Raw genomic sequence first — 17,203 nt, forward strand, 5'->3', positions numbered from 1 at the left:
CGCCGCCCAGCGAGGGAGGCTGCGCCAGCCGCACCCGCCCGCGCCATCGCTACTGAGGCGGAGGCGCTACGCGCGAAGCTGGTTCCGCCTCGCAATGTGTCATGGCGGCGGTCACGTGATCGCGCAGGGCGCCGCCGCCGCCGCCGAGAACCGGCCGTAGCCCGGGCAAGAATCGCTTGTCTCCTCTGGGCCCCGCCGCTCCCGGCAGAAGGGTCCCGGGTGAGTAGCGGGGTTCCCGCAGGTCTCCCTCCCTTCGTCAGCCGCTAGCGAAAGCGGCGGTGGGGCTTTTACGGCGCGGGCCCGCTGTCGGAACGTGCGGCCTGGCCGGCCCTGCGCCTCCGGTGTCGTTGGGGCGGTGAACAATGAGCGGGGCTCTGCCGGCGGGCCGCCGTGCTGCCGGGGGGCGGTGCCCAGGGCACTCCATTATCTGACCGAACGCATCTCGTGTGGGGCCGGGCAGCGAGCCCGGCCTGCCCGCGCTGGGAACGGCTGGGTGAGCCGCGAGGTAAGCAGCAAGCAGCTGGGCAGGCACAAAGAGGTCGCGGACAAGGAACTTTCTGGTCCCCCCGTAAGGCCTGGGCTCTAGGATACGCGGCAGGATGTTCTTTTTCAGCAGGCCTCTTGGGTTTTGGCTAAGCTGCACAGCGTATTAGAATAGGGAGTTTACAGCCCCCAAGAGGATCATAGGGTGGTTCCAAGGGGGTTTGCAGTCCAACAGCGGCTGTGGGGTCAGAGCAGGATGCTCAGGGCTTCGTCCTGTTACATCCTGAAAACCTGTAACCCATATCCTTTAATGTCATGCGTCCACATATTTTTAACACCTCCAATATAATGACGTCAATGAATTGAGATACAGCTGCGTAACAGTTAGATCAACACAGTGGAATGGTGATACATGAGATGTAATGACAAAGGGACTAGTGCAATGGTGGTAACTAGTGTTACGAAGGAAAGAGATTCAGTGGTCTCTAAAGATCCAGGCTTACAGGAAAAAACTCCACAAGGGAGGGATCTCCAACCAGAGATCCTACCCCCAGGGCAGTCAGCCCTTAAATGGGGTCTAAGAGGGGTCCACCCTTCCAGCTGAATTGCCTTCACCTGTGCTTCCAGGGCTGACTGTCCTTTCTCCAGGTGCTCAATCAGTAGCTTAGGCCATGACTCAACAGTTTCTATACAACCTGTAAATATGGGAGATATTTAACCTTGCACAGGTAGTAACAATTGTTTTGAGTAAGAAAGTATGCAGTAATATAGAACAAAGGTATAGCTTATTTTGCTCTCATAGAAAATAGTTACCTCATCGAAAATAGGTATTCCAAGAGAATGAAATTCTAAAACTAAGTGTATGGGTGGCAAAGGCTCAATCTTTCAAATGGAAAAAATAATACTTAGTATAATTGTATATGTAAGTTTTCAAATTATTTTATTTTCTGATTGTTTGCACTTGAAATGCATTTTTGTGAACTGAGAAATGCCTCAGCTGTATGTGTTCTTATAGCTGCTTGTTTCTTTCCATGCTTCAGATTTGGTGTGAACAACATTACAGGAGGAAAATGACACACTGGTTTCATCGCAATCCTTTGAAGGCTACAGCTCCTGTTCAGTTCAATTACTATGGGGTAGCTACCACTCCAGCTTCATCTAAGATTTGCAAGTAAGTGCGCTTATAATCAACTTCAGCCTGTCTCTGTTTGGAGGATGTTTTTGAAAGTAATGGTTGTTCTCCTAATTTTGTTCTGAAGATAACTAGAGGTAGTGTGTAGGCTGAGAGACAATGAAATACTGATAGCACTGAACAAAGAACAAATTATCCAGTTTTCAAGTTTCTTAGTGTATAGCAAGACCTACTGTAATAATATAGAGGCAAAAGACTAAACGTTTCTTTGTCTTTCTGGTGACTGGGCATTCCTCTGCAAAAGATTACTCTGTAAGTGAATAAGACATAAATGTTCTTTTGTAGTCAGGAATATAAGGAAAAGAAATCACACTTTATTTTGCAGATTTACTCTTATCTCTTCATACGCTCACCCCGTTCTTATAGTGATGAATGCTCCTACTTGTTACTGTTCTTTCTTCCATTTGCACCTAACCTCTTGGTAGATAAAGGAATATTCATTTTAGTCTGTGATAAAACTTACAGATAATCATTGATTTATTTGCTGTTATTCAATGCTATCTGTCCATGATGGATTGTGCTTTTAAAAAGAAAATCAACCTTACATATCCAGAGGTGAAAGGAAGATTTTTTTCTTTTAATTTATTGGCATCTTCCTTTCAGAGTACCTTTCCTTGTGTTAAGGTAGCTGACTTGAATGCTTATTTTAATTTCCTTAGCCAAAAGAGTGGTGGTAATGTGGATGGGTTCAACAGCACATTCTTTGGTAGAGCTTCTTAGTTTTCTTTTCTTCTTTTTTCCCTTTCCTGTAGTGATTTGAGGTTATCTCGGACACGACTGCTGGAGCTGTTCACAGACTTGAGCTGTAATCCAGAGATGATGAAGAATGCAACTGACTTGTACTTTTCGCTCTTGCAAGGTAAGAACGTGCAGAACTGCTAATAAATCAAATATGTCGTTTGAGTTTTAATAATGCTTCTCTGAACACATGTTGAACTAGTGTTATATGAAACTCTGCCCTTCTCAGGAAGGAGAGTATTTTCGTGGGCTCTGTGCTTGATGCCAGTCACAGACACTTGCTAGACCCTCTCTGCAAGTTTCAGTGTCCTTTTGCACTCTGAGTAGAAAGCTCTGGTTGTCTTATCCTCTTGCTTTTATCTTCATTATGCTTCCTGTTGGAAGAGAAAGTGTCATTTCTTACACTGTGAATTGCTTCTGAAGTATAAATTGAATCTACGGTTTAGTTAATAAGTCACTCTTCAGTGTAAACTCCTGGTTTATCTAATGCTAGGTAGTAGAACTTGTTCCAAACTTATGTTTCTGCTCTTTATCTTAGGTATGTCCCTGGGTTCTTATTTTCAGTAGTTGTTATGTTCCCTTGAAGCCCTCCTTCTGTCAGTATTTCAATAACTCTCTCTTAGCAACAGTTTTTGAAAACTCTCAGACAAGTTACTTAGGATCGAATTTATAGGAATCAGATGATTGATGAAAACTCAGTTATCCTTCAGTCTGTGGAAAGGGAAGCAGCTCAAGTTGGTGTAGTTTCCTCAGTCTCTTGAGTGGTGTAAGTTAATGAAACGTTCTAGATAAAGGCAAGATAACAGACAAAGTTACTGCATGTAAAATTTAGAGTTTCTTCAGGAAAACATGTTTTGTCACTAGAATTTCTTGTATATAAAAAAGTATTTTCTTTCCCTAGAAATCTCTGACAGAACCTAGAATTAATTGTAGCCCAAGTAGCTGCTGTTGCAATTCTTGAGTTCTTAAAATCTGTAAGACCTGACCAGAGCTGAGTTAGTCTCTCCTGCCTGGGATTTCCTGCTAGCATCTGAACATCCATGATGAGCTCTGTATGGTAACTGTTGAGTCGTGGCCTGAACCACTGATTGGGCACCAGGGAAAGGATCCTGTCAGCCCTGGGAGCACAGGTGAAGGCAATTCAGCTGTGTGACTGGATGGGATGAAGCCTGGCTGCATCTCTCTTAGACCCCTCTTTAAGGGCTGACTGCCCCTGGGGAAGGATCTCTGGTTGGAGATCCCTCCTTGGTTAAACTTTCCCCTGCAAACCTGGAACCTTTTGATACAGGTGAGCAATGTTCTTCCCTTCCTTTATAGCACCCGTCTGTTGTGCCAGTCCTTTTGTCATCACATCTTTATTGTAACCCTTTCCTGTTGTCTTGATCTGTCCAATTGCTACAAGGTCAATCTCACTGATGCCTGCTTTCTGGGTAGTTGCATGTACAGAAGCAATTTCTTGTAGCCCGGGAGACAGAGTAGCTGGTGATGACGTAAATCCATCCTTGTAAGTCCTTTTCTCTTTCCCTGTAAACCAGACAGCTTTTCCTCGACCTTACTTACCATTGTTACAGTAGCAGCGAGCAGCCATAAGCATCCTGTACTCAACTCAGTCAAACTTCAGCTAGTCACCATATGGTATGTGCAAGGTTTTTTCTTGAGCTGTGAAGACTTGCTGGGTTGAAGACCTGCAACCTTACCTAATGAAAGATGCCCTTGCCCACAGTATAGATGATATTTTAAAGATCTCCAACCCAAACCATTCCCTGATTCTGTAAGCTGGTAACCTGGTGTGCAAAGATTTTCTTCTGGTAGCCAGCTTTTATTTTTCAAGTCTTATTCTCCAGATACTGAAGAATAGAAGTCTCAGGAGGTAGTTTGCGTTTTGAGCAGTACAGCAATAAACATTCCTTTATCTATATTCTCACCAATTCCTGTTCTTTCGTTACTACTTTTTGTTCTTTATTTTGAGATTGGCTGTCAGTAGTGTTTTGTTTAAATTATTTTATTTTATTGTATAGGTTTTATCCTTTCACTGGATGACTCTTCCCAAGAATGCAAACTGCGATATATTCAGAATTTCAAGTGGACAGACACATTGCAGGGACATGTTCCATGGTACGTATGCTTTTATGATTGCGTGGTATGCAGTTATTTTCTTTTGGTCTGCTACATGTGTGTACATATGACAGCACAGATGAATTAAAATTTGAACATGTAACAGAACTTCGGACACAAAGTAGTTTCCAACAATTTGTTGTTTTGCATTTTTTCTAATTGCCAAACTGTGATAGATGTTCTGAAGCATCTGTTGGCTTTATGTAGAGGCATGGTAGTGCTTGTTAATGATAAAGTACCCCACTGTTTTTAAGCTTGTAAACAAACTATAATCTGCAGTTGGCTAACGCAGTGCAAAAAGGAACCTGAGTATGAAAGCATGGTTTACTGCAATTTAAAACTTTTTCATTTGGCACCACTGTCTTCTAAATTTTTTTATTGATGTCCAGATGATGAGCAAGGTCTGACTTTTGTTCTTTTCCTCTGAAACTCCTAGTATATATACTCCTAGTGCAAACAGAGCAGCTGTTTTAAGTAGGAATGTAGGTCTAGAGAGAACCTTCTGGATTACTCAATCATCTCTTGATACCATAGGCAATTGTGCTGTATAACTATGCTTACAAATCTGTCGTGCTTTCTTCACTTCCTCAAAGCTTCTATTACCTTGTCTGCTGGTCAGAGTTTTGTCATGGATATAAACATTTGTTCTGGTGCCAGCATTATTCTCCTCACCTTCACACCTTTCTCTTTAACGATTAGTACCTAAACTGCATTGAATTTAGGATTTCAAGTTGCAGTCTTTTCAAAGGCCATGTTGAGGGTGGTGAGACACTGGCACAGGTTGCCCAGAGAGGTTTTGAATGCTTCCTCCCTGGAGGCATTCAAGGCAAGGCTGGATGGGGCTGTGAGCAACCTGATGTAGAGGGAGGTATCCCTGCCTATAGCAGGGGGCTGGAAATAGATGGTTTTAAAGGTCCCAAACCATTCTGTGATTCTATGATTCTGTGTTTTTAGCTTTGGAAACTTCCTCCTAGTTGTGCATGCCAGTTGACTGCAGTTATATAAATACTTGCAATAACATTCACGGAAGGGAGATGTAATAGATTCTGACTTAGCAGCTACAACTTTTAAAGTAGACATTCCAGAGCAAGGCTTTCCACAAAATGTGCAATTAAAAAAAGAAGGAAAAAAAAAAAAGAAGAAAAAAAAAAAAGAAAAAATGTCAGCCACACCCAAAACTAAACAAATGTCAAGTTACTGTTTTAAAATAAAAGTTCCTGAGTGGTATGGGTAGGCATCTGAACATGGGAAGTTAAAATTATGAACTCTTAAGGGGAATAAGTAAAAAACTGAAATGTCTTCTAGGCAGTTCAGCAAGCAGAAATGTCTGAATGGGAAATTGTTGGCTTATGGAGAGGAATGCCTTCCTCTGCTGAAAACTATCAGCAGAGAGAGTTTGTCAGAACAAAATGGGAAACGTTGAATTGTTTGAGGGTGTTGTTCTCTCTTATTTTTCTCTCTTTAGTGCCCAGCAGGATGCAGTATTTGAGCTGGTTTCCATGGCTTTTAATGTAGCTCTGTGGTACACAAAATATGCATCAAGACTCGCTGGAAAAGAAGAGTAAGTGTTTTTCTTTTCTTAGTTATTGTATTGCAGCAATATTCCAGCAAAAATCAGTAGATTCAGAATTTTGCTATAGTTCATGTGTGGTGGAGACAGCAGGAGTTCAAGGAGATTGTTAATCTTCATTCGCGTGCCTTTAACATCAGAATGCTCTTCAGTCCCTTCTTCTTTTGATGGACAAATAGCATTGATATCATTAGGCTATGGCATAGAGAAAGTGTCAATTTTGTGTAAACCCCTCATTCTTCCTGCTCTAGATACCTAACTACAAAGTTCAGATTCTTAAAATCACTGCTCTGCTGACTCTCAGCCCCACAGATTTTTAATGCTTTGTCTTTTAACACTAAGGCTCCCTTCTACTTAAACATCCTATGTTTCTTTTTCTTTCTGTTCCTTTTTCAAGTGAGTTATATTTGATTATCTTTTTTTTAATGTCTGAGCACTATACAAAGCTGTTTTGGTATGAGAGTAGTGCAGGACTGGGGAAAGTTACTTAGTTACAAGTTACAGGGGACTCTCCATTTAAGTTTCAAGATTCAGCTAGACAAAGCCATAGCAAGCCTGATCAGCTGTTGGCTGTAATCCTGTTCCAAAACTGGAGGTGACACTAAATGACACTTAGTTCCTTTCCAACTAAAATGTCAATGATTCATTCTATGTTTTGTCCTTTCTTAGTATAACAGAAGATGAAGCAAAAGATGTTCACAGAAGCCTGAAGATAGCAGCTGGGATTTTTAAGCATTTGAAGGTAAAAAAAAAACTGTCTTTGTCAGTTCTTTGAGTACTTTTTGTTTTAGAAAAGCCTTTGCTTTTCTGATGAGGTTACAGAGTAAGCAAATATCTCAGACTGCCTGGATGATTCAGGGAAGAGAATGTGTTGATGTATTTTGCTGTCGCTCAGTCCCTTTTTCCCAATGGAAGAGTAGTCAGTCTGTCTATCCACCAGTGCCTGCAACAGTGCAGCCAGGTGGTTTGGGGCCTTCACTGCGTGTTCTATCATTTTAAGATTAGAGGGTGTGCTTTGCATTGACAACGGTGTTACTGAGCCTAAACTGACTTAGAAGCTTGCTTTCTACTTAGGAATGTCATATTCCAAAATTGATTACACCTGTAGAAAAAGGAAGAGATTTGGAACCTCGACTTATAGATTCTTACATCATCCAGTGCCAAGCTGAAGCTCAAGAAGGTATCTTCAAATGTACTTGTTTACTGGGGTGGGAAGCGACAGCCTTTGTCTGTGGGTTTCTGTGATGTCGTGCAAAGTCTCTTTTGCAGCAATGCTGGTTTTTTATCCTTCTACTGAAGTTATTTGTCTTAGTGAGGTGGGTTGCTTTTAATGAAGCATAAATTACAAACATAGAGGAAATGTCCCAAATCAGTCTGATACTACAGATTTAATTTGGAAGAACTTATGTGCAACATTGCTTCCCTTTTTTTTCCTCATCTTTTATGCAGTCTCCTCTGTGCTTGCCTGACATAAATTCCCTTTTTTATAAATTGTCCTTTTTCTTTAAAATATTTGCAGTTCATTGCTTAGTCTTTAGACTAACAGTTTTTCCAGCTTTCCCATTAGCTTGCTGTTGGTCTGTTTCTTGAACAGACCATCTTCATCCTACAGCTTGAACATAATATTTGTTTTCTGCTCATATAGGAGTTTTAAACTCCTAAATGCTAAATGCCTCCACTAACTTGGAGTGATGTTTTCAATTAGGCTTTATACCATAGCGTGGGGTTCTTTTTCAGTGACAATTGCTCGGGCTATTGAGCTGAAACACAATCCAGGTCTAATAGCTGCCCTTGCTTACGAGACGGCTAACTTCTACCAAAAAGCTGGTAAGTGTCTTGTTTTGTATCCTTAGTGACTGGGTGTATGTGTTATTGCCAGCAGATGTGCTTCAACTGCTTGTTAATTGCAAAATTAATGCTATTTCTCAGTGGATATGCTTCGTGTATTTAGTTTTCTATTTAGTGCCTTTATGGCTTCAGGTAGTGCTGTAACAAACGCGTTCTGTTAAGACCTTTTGTTTTTGGCATAATCTTTTTCTGTAGTTAGTGGTGGGGAAGTGAACTATGTTGAGCTGTCTTTGGGCAGTGAAGCATGATGCAGGCAGGCAAACCAGGCAAAAATTAATTGTGTACATCTGCACAGATGAGCAGGCTGATCTGTGGCTTTGTGAGGACGAATTGCGAAAGTGCAAATGTCTGTGAGTTGATACGGAGGGAGAATACTGTAATGTATGTAGGTACCTGTAGGTCACTTTGTGAAATTGACCTAGGAGCCAACTTTGAAGTGCTGCCTAAAGATTCTTAGTAAAATTAACTTTCCAAGCTCAGTGGGCAGCTCTTTCAGGGATTCTAGGAATAACTGCATGATAGCTCAGTAAACTGCATGCTTCTGTTTTTCTCGTAGCTTCTCTGTGCTTCTGCAAGAATAATTTATGTCGTTGATTTCCAGCCACTTTGTAGTTTAAGGTCTGTTGCTAAGTTTATGAGTTCTGATCTCTGAGTAGGGCTAGGGGGTATTTCCTTTTTGAAAATGTTTCAAACTACAAATTTACATGCATATTTTCAGATCAAACATTATCCAGTTTGGATCCAACCTATGCAGGTAAATGGAGGAAGTACTTAAACTTGAAGTCCTGTTTCTATATGGCTTACGTAAGTATTTTGTTGATGTAATTCACCTTTTGAATGTTGTCTGTGGGCTGGATTGAGAGTGGGATTTGCATATTGCCTTGACTTTATTTCCATGCTGTGAAGAGACACTATGCAGTGTTGGTTGCATTTAAGGTGTTTTTGCTGAGCCAGGTGAAATTTCCTCACTGTGGAGTTTATTGTGACATTTGAAGCAGATCAGATTGAGTGTAGTATTAGTTTTCCATTATATGTATCAAAATCTGATTCTAGGCATAATTCAGAGCTGCTTATCTTTTCTGAAAGTCCTGAGGGAAACTGCATCAAATGTGAAGTGCCATTCCAAGTACTGTCCTTTTTGACATGCCTGATCTGTTAGTATAGTAGCACTGAGATCATCAGCTGCTCAATGTGCTGGTGATTTCCTGTAGCATGTCACAGCACATGATCTGGTTGCAGAGTTGGAATCAAAAGTTTTGAGAGTCTTTGTAAACTTACTGGAGTTCCCTCTCACTCATAGATGGGGTTTAATGCTGCATACTGACACAGTGAAACGGAGATTTGAACTAGACTGTACATTATTTGTGGTTTGAAAGCTTCTATGGAGCTCCAGGGTTCTCCTGGCTAGACTTGAGACATCTTGCTTTAGACCCAGCTCAAGAGTTTGTGTTGAATTGTGTTAGTTGTATGGGAACTGCTGAGACATGGCCTGAACCTCTGATCACCTGAGGCGAGCCATGAGTCAGCCAGAGGAGCACAGGTGAAGGCAATTCACCTGTGCTGCTGGAAGGGGTGAAGCCTGGCTCCAGCCCGCCTAGACCTATTTAAGAGCTGGCTACCAGTGGGGAAGGATCTTGTCTGGAGTTTGCCTCTGCTGGTGTTTTGTGAGTGAGCCCAGGATAGGGGTAAGCCTTCCATTTATTCTCTTTTGTTATCATAGTCTGCTTTGCCTAACTCTCGTTTATTTTGTGATTATAACATCCTAATATTCTTTGGTTATACAGTTAGTCAAAGTAAATGTACTTACTCATCAGTGAGTGCTGCTTTGCCTTACATTCCCAAATTGTCAGCTGTCTGCAGGGAATGGCAGCTTCAAAGACAGCCAACTTGATGTAAGTAAGGACAGAAGTGAATTGATATGGGAAGTGCCTGGTGACGCTGATAACAATTTTGTCCTCTCTCATTAGGCTTACTGCTACCATGGTCAAACTTTACTGGCCAGTGATAAGTGTGGGGAAGCAATTAGATCTCTTCAAGAATCAGAAAAATGTAAGTTGACTGAGACTGGATTATAGGATCTGGTGGCATGCCCCCTTTATTTTTCTATGTTGTGGGGTATTTTCTTTCTTATAAACTTAAGCTTTTATCTTTTACCTGGCTAAAATCCAGCATACAAATTCAGAGATACTTTTTGTACTGTATCATGTAGAGCAGGTGGCTTTTTCTTTTGTATCCCAGTGGCCCGCACTGCTTAACTTTACCACAACGTGTAAAAATGCTCAAATAATCCAATAAAAACTTTTAAAAATAGTCAAAAAAGTAGAGTAAGAACAAGCTAAATTGGATTACTTGTGGTAAAACAGATACTGAGTTTTTTATTGTGCCTGCTGTTCAGAGAAGAGTGCTTCTTTTCCAACTCCATATTAAGTATTGTTTATTTTTTAATGTCTGCTCTGCATGGATACCTTCCTATCTATTCTTGTTCTCTACAATGTTGCACAGTTTTCAAGCTTACTGTCGCATTTTGCCCCAAAAGTAAGAATATTTCCCTGTTTCTCTTTACTCAAAAAACTTTTTTTTTTTTTTTTTCTTTTCTGTTCTTAGTCATTTTTTGGATGTAGTAAATCTTGGCTGGAAGTGCTGCCTTTTAGTTTATTTTTGTTTCTGAGAAGCGAGAAGACTGAATGGAGTCTGATGTTTCTTAAAGCTCAAGCAGCGCAGATCAGAACTGTCATTTAACAGACTCGTGTAACTGATTTTTATTATATTTCTTTCTTGCTCAGTTTTTGCTAAGGCTGAGGCACTGTGCAAAGAGTATGGAGAAACCAAAGGACCTGGGACTACTGCCAAACCTTCTGGACATCTCTTCTTTAGGAAGTTAGGAACTTTGATTAAGAACACACTTGAAAAATGCCAGAGAGAGAATGGATTCATGTAAGTAATTTGGGATTGGTGCAGTACTCTGTACGGCCTGTTAATATCTTATCTGCTGTTTTTTGCTGATGTTCGTCAGGATACAATAGTAAATGTTATTTCCCAATACTTATACTGTGATAGAGTGTAAGATGTAACTTGCAGAATTGCAGTTTTCTTTGATTTATTTTTTTTATTCCTCTTTCCAGACTAAGTGGGTCTGTGCTACCACTCTGGCTGTGTAGGTTGGACTGACATACTGGCAAGGTTAAGCTGTTTCCTTCCTTTGTTCCACAGCCACTTCGTTCCTTTTCCTTCTGCACAGGAGAAAGTCCTGTGCAGTTGCTGTGTTACTTTACTGCCCTCTTCCCTGGTGATGGGATCTAGCAGACAGAAGAGAACAGAGGGGAAATTGATGAGAGTGGTGTCTGATTCTGATTTGCTAGTGGGAAGATGAAACAGCCCTGCCTTCCATGAGGAGTATACTTCAGATATTAGGAGCTTGAGAAGTCTAATTAATACCATCAATAAAACTCTGTGAGCTCACGCTCCTTTCAAGAAAGATTTTGGTAATGGTTTAAAATAGTAAGATTAGTTTGGCTTTAGAATTATCTTGATGACTTCTTTCTCCCTTTCTCTCCTCTTATAAATATAGTATTCTACAGTTGGCTCATTCGCCTTTTCACAGTATTTGAACACCAGTGTGGTAGGAGAATTGACTAACCAAAAAGGATTGTCAAATGTGCCAAACTGAACTGCAAATAGAAAAGGAAACTAGATACTCAGGAGCTGTTGGGGGTGATATACCTGCCACAGAGCCCTGCCACAGCACAGGAACTAACGTAGCACATAGCAGTGATGGTCAGTTTTCAGCTATTATTAGTTTTCTATGGGTAGTTTTATACCCTCATTCAGGCTTTGCATTCTGTCAAGTCTTTGTGGGTGTTGCAGTGTTGCTGCTTATATGCAGTGTAGCACACTAGGGTTGGTCTTGCAGTAGTGGAGAAAAAGAGCTGCTGCCTTCATTTTCCTTGGGAAATATTTTCATATTTTTTTTAACATTTTTCTGGACAAAAGATGCTCTTCTCGTTGAAGTGCTGGGAATGATGGGTGCAAAGAAGGAAAGAACCCACCTGGCTCTTTGGGGATGAACAATACCAAGAAGGAATTGCTTTTGTTGCAAATCTTGCTGACAGTGCATGCTGGATGATGCCTTCATGAAACAGAATGAGTGTAGTGCTGTGAAAACCTGAATTGTTTTTCTTTGGTATTGCAAATGAAACTTTCAGAGACAATGTGTTGTTTTCAATACGTTGCTGTATTCTATTACAGCTATTTTCAGAAGGTGCCTGCAGAGGCTCCCCAGCTGGAATTGAAAGCAAACTATGGCTTAGTAGAGCCTGTTCCTTTTGAATTTCCTGCCTTGAATGCACACTGGACTCCTGAAACACTTGCTGCATTTGATCTCACCAAGAGACCAAAGGATGACACTGTAAGATAATCTTATATATATATTTTTTCCCATTATCTTTATTTTGTCTATAATAAATTACTATTTTAGTCTTGTATAATGTTTCCCACCTCAGTAGGAAAAGACTTAGATGCATGGCTACCACCTGAGCTTATGAGTTTCCCCTGTGCAAGGAGGCGAGTTGGTTAATCCCTCTGCCACACTAGCAGCTACTGGAGAATAGGGGTTATGTTTTTTGAAGTCCAGAATGAAAAGAAATTCTCTAATGTATGTAAGATGCTGAGATAATATGGCAGAGAATGCTATAGAGTGATCCTTTTAAGGAAATGATTCATTGAAAGATGCTGAAACAATCAGTATTTGGTTTTCTTCCCTTGTCTTTGCTCAAAGTCTTTAGCCTTAAAAAGAGGGAGAGCTGTTAGATGAGGGTGTGTAAGTTGGTGCTGCTTGAATGCTGTGGAGACCCGGTGGTTTGTACTTGTGGTTTTTCTTTTTCTTGTTTGCAGGCTAAACCAAAACCAGATGAAGAAGTAAAGCCTCTGAAGGAACCAGATATAAAGCCTCAAAAAGACAGTGGATGCCAGATTTCTTAAGTGCCATAGGTGCTTTGAATTCACTTTAAAACTGTATTAATTGGACTCTGGGGCTTTTATTCCTGATCTCCCTTTTTCTGGTTCTTTTTTAATTTAGAAGACTAATATGGTTTACTTTTGTTAGTATGCATCTATCTTGCTTAAGAATGTGACGCATTTCTAGCAGTTTATTTATATCTGACTTTTTTTGTGCTTTAGTGGGGTATCATAGAATGAATGGGCTTAAATGTTCCTATTGTGCCTCTAGAGAGTTTCTTTTTGTGGGTTTCTGTCCACAAGTAGCAAAGGAAATATCACGATTGTAATGCTTGAGGATTTTCCATTAAAGTATATGCTATATAATGTCACAAGCTGCAAACAGAAGTTTGCAAGAGCAGTTATATTTATTCAGGTTTTTCATACAGGCTTAGCATCTTGCCATGTTATAATTTACTGAATTGAAGTGAGTGAAGAAAATACAGGTTTGTATTTAACGCTCCGGTGGTATTTCACAGGACTTGGAGAACCTGAAGTTTTGCATAATTGGAGCACAATGTATATTCTTCTGAAACTATGAGCCTCTGTTCTTTCCTTTCTAGATTAAGGTTCTTGTATAAGAATTTGTGGTGAGGCACTTTAGCTTGTCTGTCCTTAAATTAAAATCCTTTATTATCACATTGTATGTGAAAGTAATGCAGCAAGTAATAAGTAAATACTTGAAAGTGATGCATTGCAACATCATACATTCCTAACTTTTGAATTTTTAAAGTGCTGGTAACTTTGAAAGCTGCAGATATTTGAAATCTCCTGACACTAGAAAAGCTCAGTTTGAATTTATGAAGCTGTAATGCATCAGGTAGTAGAATGGTAACTAAGATGGTGTGTTTCCATTCAGGTAATGTCTAAAAGAAGCTGTTAAGATAACAGGTCAGATTAGGTGAATTGCTGAAAGAACAGCTGGGAAACCAAGCTGTAGATTTCCTTTATGCTGTATGAAAACAGTGCTGTATGTCAGTTTTTGTGGCAGTGCACTGAAATCAGCTCCTTTTGAAGAGATTTTGCTGAAAGCCAAGCTCAGTCAAGACTGAGAAAGTATTTTGCAGAACTTGCTTTTTCTGTATCTGCCTACTGTGGAAAATGTGATAGCATTCTTTAGTACTGAGCTCTCAACACCACCCATGTCAACAAAACTTTCCAATTTGTTGTAAGAGGAAAAAAAAAAAATACAGTGCATGTATTGAAGTGAGAGCCTTGCAGTCTGTAGATACTAGTTACTGCATTTCACTCTGCCTGAGAAGGAAATTGAGCTTGAGAATGTTCCCGTTTCAGGAAAACATGATGGCATGTGCACTTAACATGACGTGTGCTGTAAAAATGTTCTTTGCATCGCACTGTCTGGATTGGTTCTCTTTCCACTGTGGTATAATTCAGTATTTTTTTTTTATTTTCAACATTCCATTGGACCAGTGAAGCTTAGTTTGTAGAGCTGGAGCACAGCTCCTTGATGGCCTATGGATCTAAAACCTTTTGATAAGGTTAGTATGAGCCCCAAGACTCTTCCCATGGTAATGGACCAAAGTGCAGAATTCACTGCTGTAAAGGCAAAGAGGCTCTAATACTGGCTATGGTGGTGAATCAAATGCAGAACTTGCACCTTCTGTTGATGGATTTTTCTTTTGGCCAGGTCTGTGCACAAAAATAATCATAAAATTAACTGAGTTGCTGCTTTGGAAGAAGTTTCATATCTTTAAGGACTTACGTGGGTAGAGAATAGTAACCATCAAGAAGAATTTATGTCCAGAATAGGTCCATTTTCTTCTAATGCTGCAGAATTAGTTGGGGTATATTTTATGAAGAGTTATTCAGATCTGTTTGTAACAGAAAGTAATCTGTTTGTAACTTGATTGGCTAAGTTTTTAGATGTCTTGCATTGTTAAAAAAAAAAAAAAAACAGCTTAAATTTTGCCAAAATGGAGTGTGGAGCTATTTTGCCAGAACAGACTTTTTAATCCTTCTACAAAGCTTATTACAGCTGTAGTCATCTGCATTTGCTTAGCCTGCTCCCTTTAAGGATCAAGATGCAGTAAACTCCATTTCAAAATCGTGAATTTTTGTAGTTGCTCATTGTTCTTAAGAGGTCTCTGTGTGTCAATATTTATATCTCCCAGCCCAATCAGTTTTCTTTTCAGACAGACTGTATTCCATTTTTTTCCTTCTCCCCTCCCTCTCCATCTGCTATGCTCTGTGGCACAGACTTACCTTTGTCTGCTAATGCACATGGAGATGCCAGGACTCATTTCCAGTGAAGCTTTGACCATGGGTGTATTTCAGTGTATGAATATCTTGAACAAATCATGACTAAATCATTCCCAAACAACTGCTTAGGGAAGATTATTTTAAGGACTTGTAATTCTTAATTCCCTGGACGTTTTCTTCAACCAAGTGGTTTGTTTGAATCAAGCTCGTTGTAAATAGTTCAGAGCATAACCAAGTGGGTTGTGTCAGATGATGGCATTACTTAAGCCTAGCCATGAAACTTCTTATGCCATAGCTGTTTCGGTAAATATGATGTAGTAGCTTAAAAATAGACTAATGGAACAAACTAAGTCACTTAACATGTGTTGCTTTTCAAGACAAACTTTGTTTACTCGTAGTTAAAATCCTATGGTGAACTTCGGATAGTTTTGCCCAAGAATAAGGAACTGGAGACTGCTTAGTGTGCAAAGTATAGAGTGTGGCCAGCTGGTGAGCAGTTTTCCCTTTGGTTTTGTTGGATGGTGGCAAGAATTACTGTAAATAATATATAGATTGCCTGTTGAATGTGCTCAAGAATACAGGTGAATTGACTGAGAGTTCAGGAAATTCAGAAACTTAGCAGCTGTGTTCCTTCAATTACGATTTCCTTTTGTAATTTTTAAGAGTGAGGTATTTTGAAAGATGACCTTTTAGTATTCTTTTTCTGCAAGAGCCTGCTTGTGTGGCCTCTCTCTGGTTTAGAAGCTCTGCTGATTAAACCTTCAAATGGTGTTGGTGTAAATAGTCTTTATAAACTTGTGCTCGGTCTGACATAGGACAAAACTGCAACTGAATAAAATACTGAGTGCTGGGCCCTCTACTTCATCCTTTTAAAATGTATTGATTGTCTTTAATCTTCTATAAATCAAACTATTGAGCTATTTGTAAGATTTATATTTAAATATCTCTAATACACTTCTTCCTTGTTCCACGTTTCTGGGTTGAGAGTACTTAGTCTCACATACTGGGTGGAGGTTCCTAGAACTAGAGGACTGCATTTGGCCCTTGGATGCTGATGCCCAGCTCCCTTCAATAGAGAAGTTTTGCCTGTCAGCCTAGGGATAATATTTGATCACCTGATGGTTCAGCATGAATAAGTGGTGTGTCTGTAATGATAATGCTGGTTCATAGTATAAGCAAGAAAACAGATACCTGTATCTGCGTAGGATATAGTCACCTTTGCACTTTAGAATTTCTGGTCTTACAATTTTAGTACAATACCATATGATTGTAAATATTCCTTCCTGTCCTTTTGATTTGGTTGCACTGATTTCACTACTGTGCTATTGATACGATTTTTATGAGAAGCATTACTAAAATGTATTTTTAATTGTCTATGTGTAAAATAAACTCATGAAGCTTATCTCTGTCTTCAGTATTCAGGGAACACAAGAGGAGGCAGTAATCCCTCTGTGTTCCATGTGAATTCAGAGTAGCTGAAAGTTTCATTACGCCTCATCCCCTGTACCTACTATCTAACTCCTATCTACCTTGAGGTTCCAACATTAACTTAACTCCTGTTTGTGTGTATTACTTATACCTGAAAAAATAAACTGAAACCCATATTTAAGGGTCATTGTGTTATCACAGCAGTAGCAGCTGGTGTTGTCAGATGCTCCTCGTAGTGGATATGTTTCTAGATTTAGAGTGTGCAAAATGTAGGTTTTTCTGCAGTGCTGGTTGAATTTACTCAAGTCTTTTTCTTCTGGTAATGCTCTGAAGTTGAACAAATGTTACCTAGCAGCTGAGGAGCCCCTGGATCAGCTATTGATGTAGGAAGGCCTACCTCCTTTGGTGGTTGGGCCCTTGTGAATTTCAGTCTATAGGAAACAAACCTGTACTGTGATCAAACCTCAGCTCATCAGAACCAATTCTGATGAGACTGAACCAAGCAGCATTATCTTATGAAGACAGTTACTATGCCATCTTCAGCTTCATGGTTTGTAAATTTGTGTGTAACCTCAAGTTTCAGAATATTTAAACAATCTGAACATGTTTTGTTTCAC

General features: G+C 40.0%; 1 protein-coding gene across 2 annotated transcripts; it reads left to right on the forward strand.

Annotated features, from left to right (window-relative positions):
* Positions 1-91: 91 nt before the first annotated feature.
* Positions 92-16,781, forward strand: BROX (BRO1 domain and CAAX motif containing). 2 transcript variants are annotated; one of them, XM_048937958.1, is made up of 13 exons: positions 92-219; positions 1,524-1,654; positions 2,428-2,534; positions 4,432-4,528; positions 5,994-6,089; positions 6,768-6,840; positions 7,173-7,278; positions 7,836-7,925; positions 8,665-8,750; positions 9,914-9,995; positions 10,730-10,880; positions 12,192-12,351; positions 12,837-16,781. In XM_048937958.1, the coding sequence occupies exons 2-13, from the start codon at positions 1,554-1,556 to the stop codon at positions 12,921-12,923; spliced, it is 1,236 nt and encodes a 411-aa protein (XP_048793915.1). In that variant the 5' UTR covers positions 92-219; positions 1,524-1,553; the 3' UTR covers positions 12,924-16,781. The 2 variants fall into 2 exon arrangements, with proteins under 2 accessions (XP_048793915.1, XP_048793916.1); XM_048937959.1 differs by lacking the exon at positions 92-219 and adding an exon at positions 269-505.
* The last annotated feature ends 422 nt before the right edge of the window (positions 16,782-17,203 follow it).

This window comes from Lagopus muta, chromosome 2 (assembly GCF_023343835.1).
Source record: "Lagopus muta isolate bLagMut1 chromosome 2, bLagMut1 primary, whole genome shotgun sequence".
NCBI lineage: Eukaryota > Metazoa > Chordata > Aves > Galliformes > Phasianidae > Lagopus > Lagopus muta.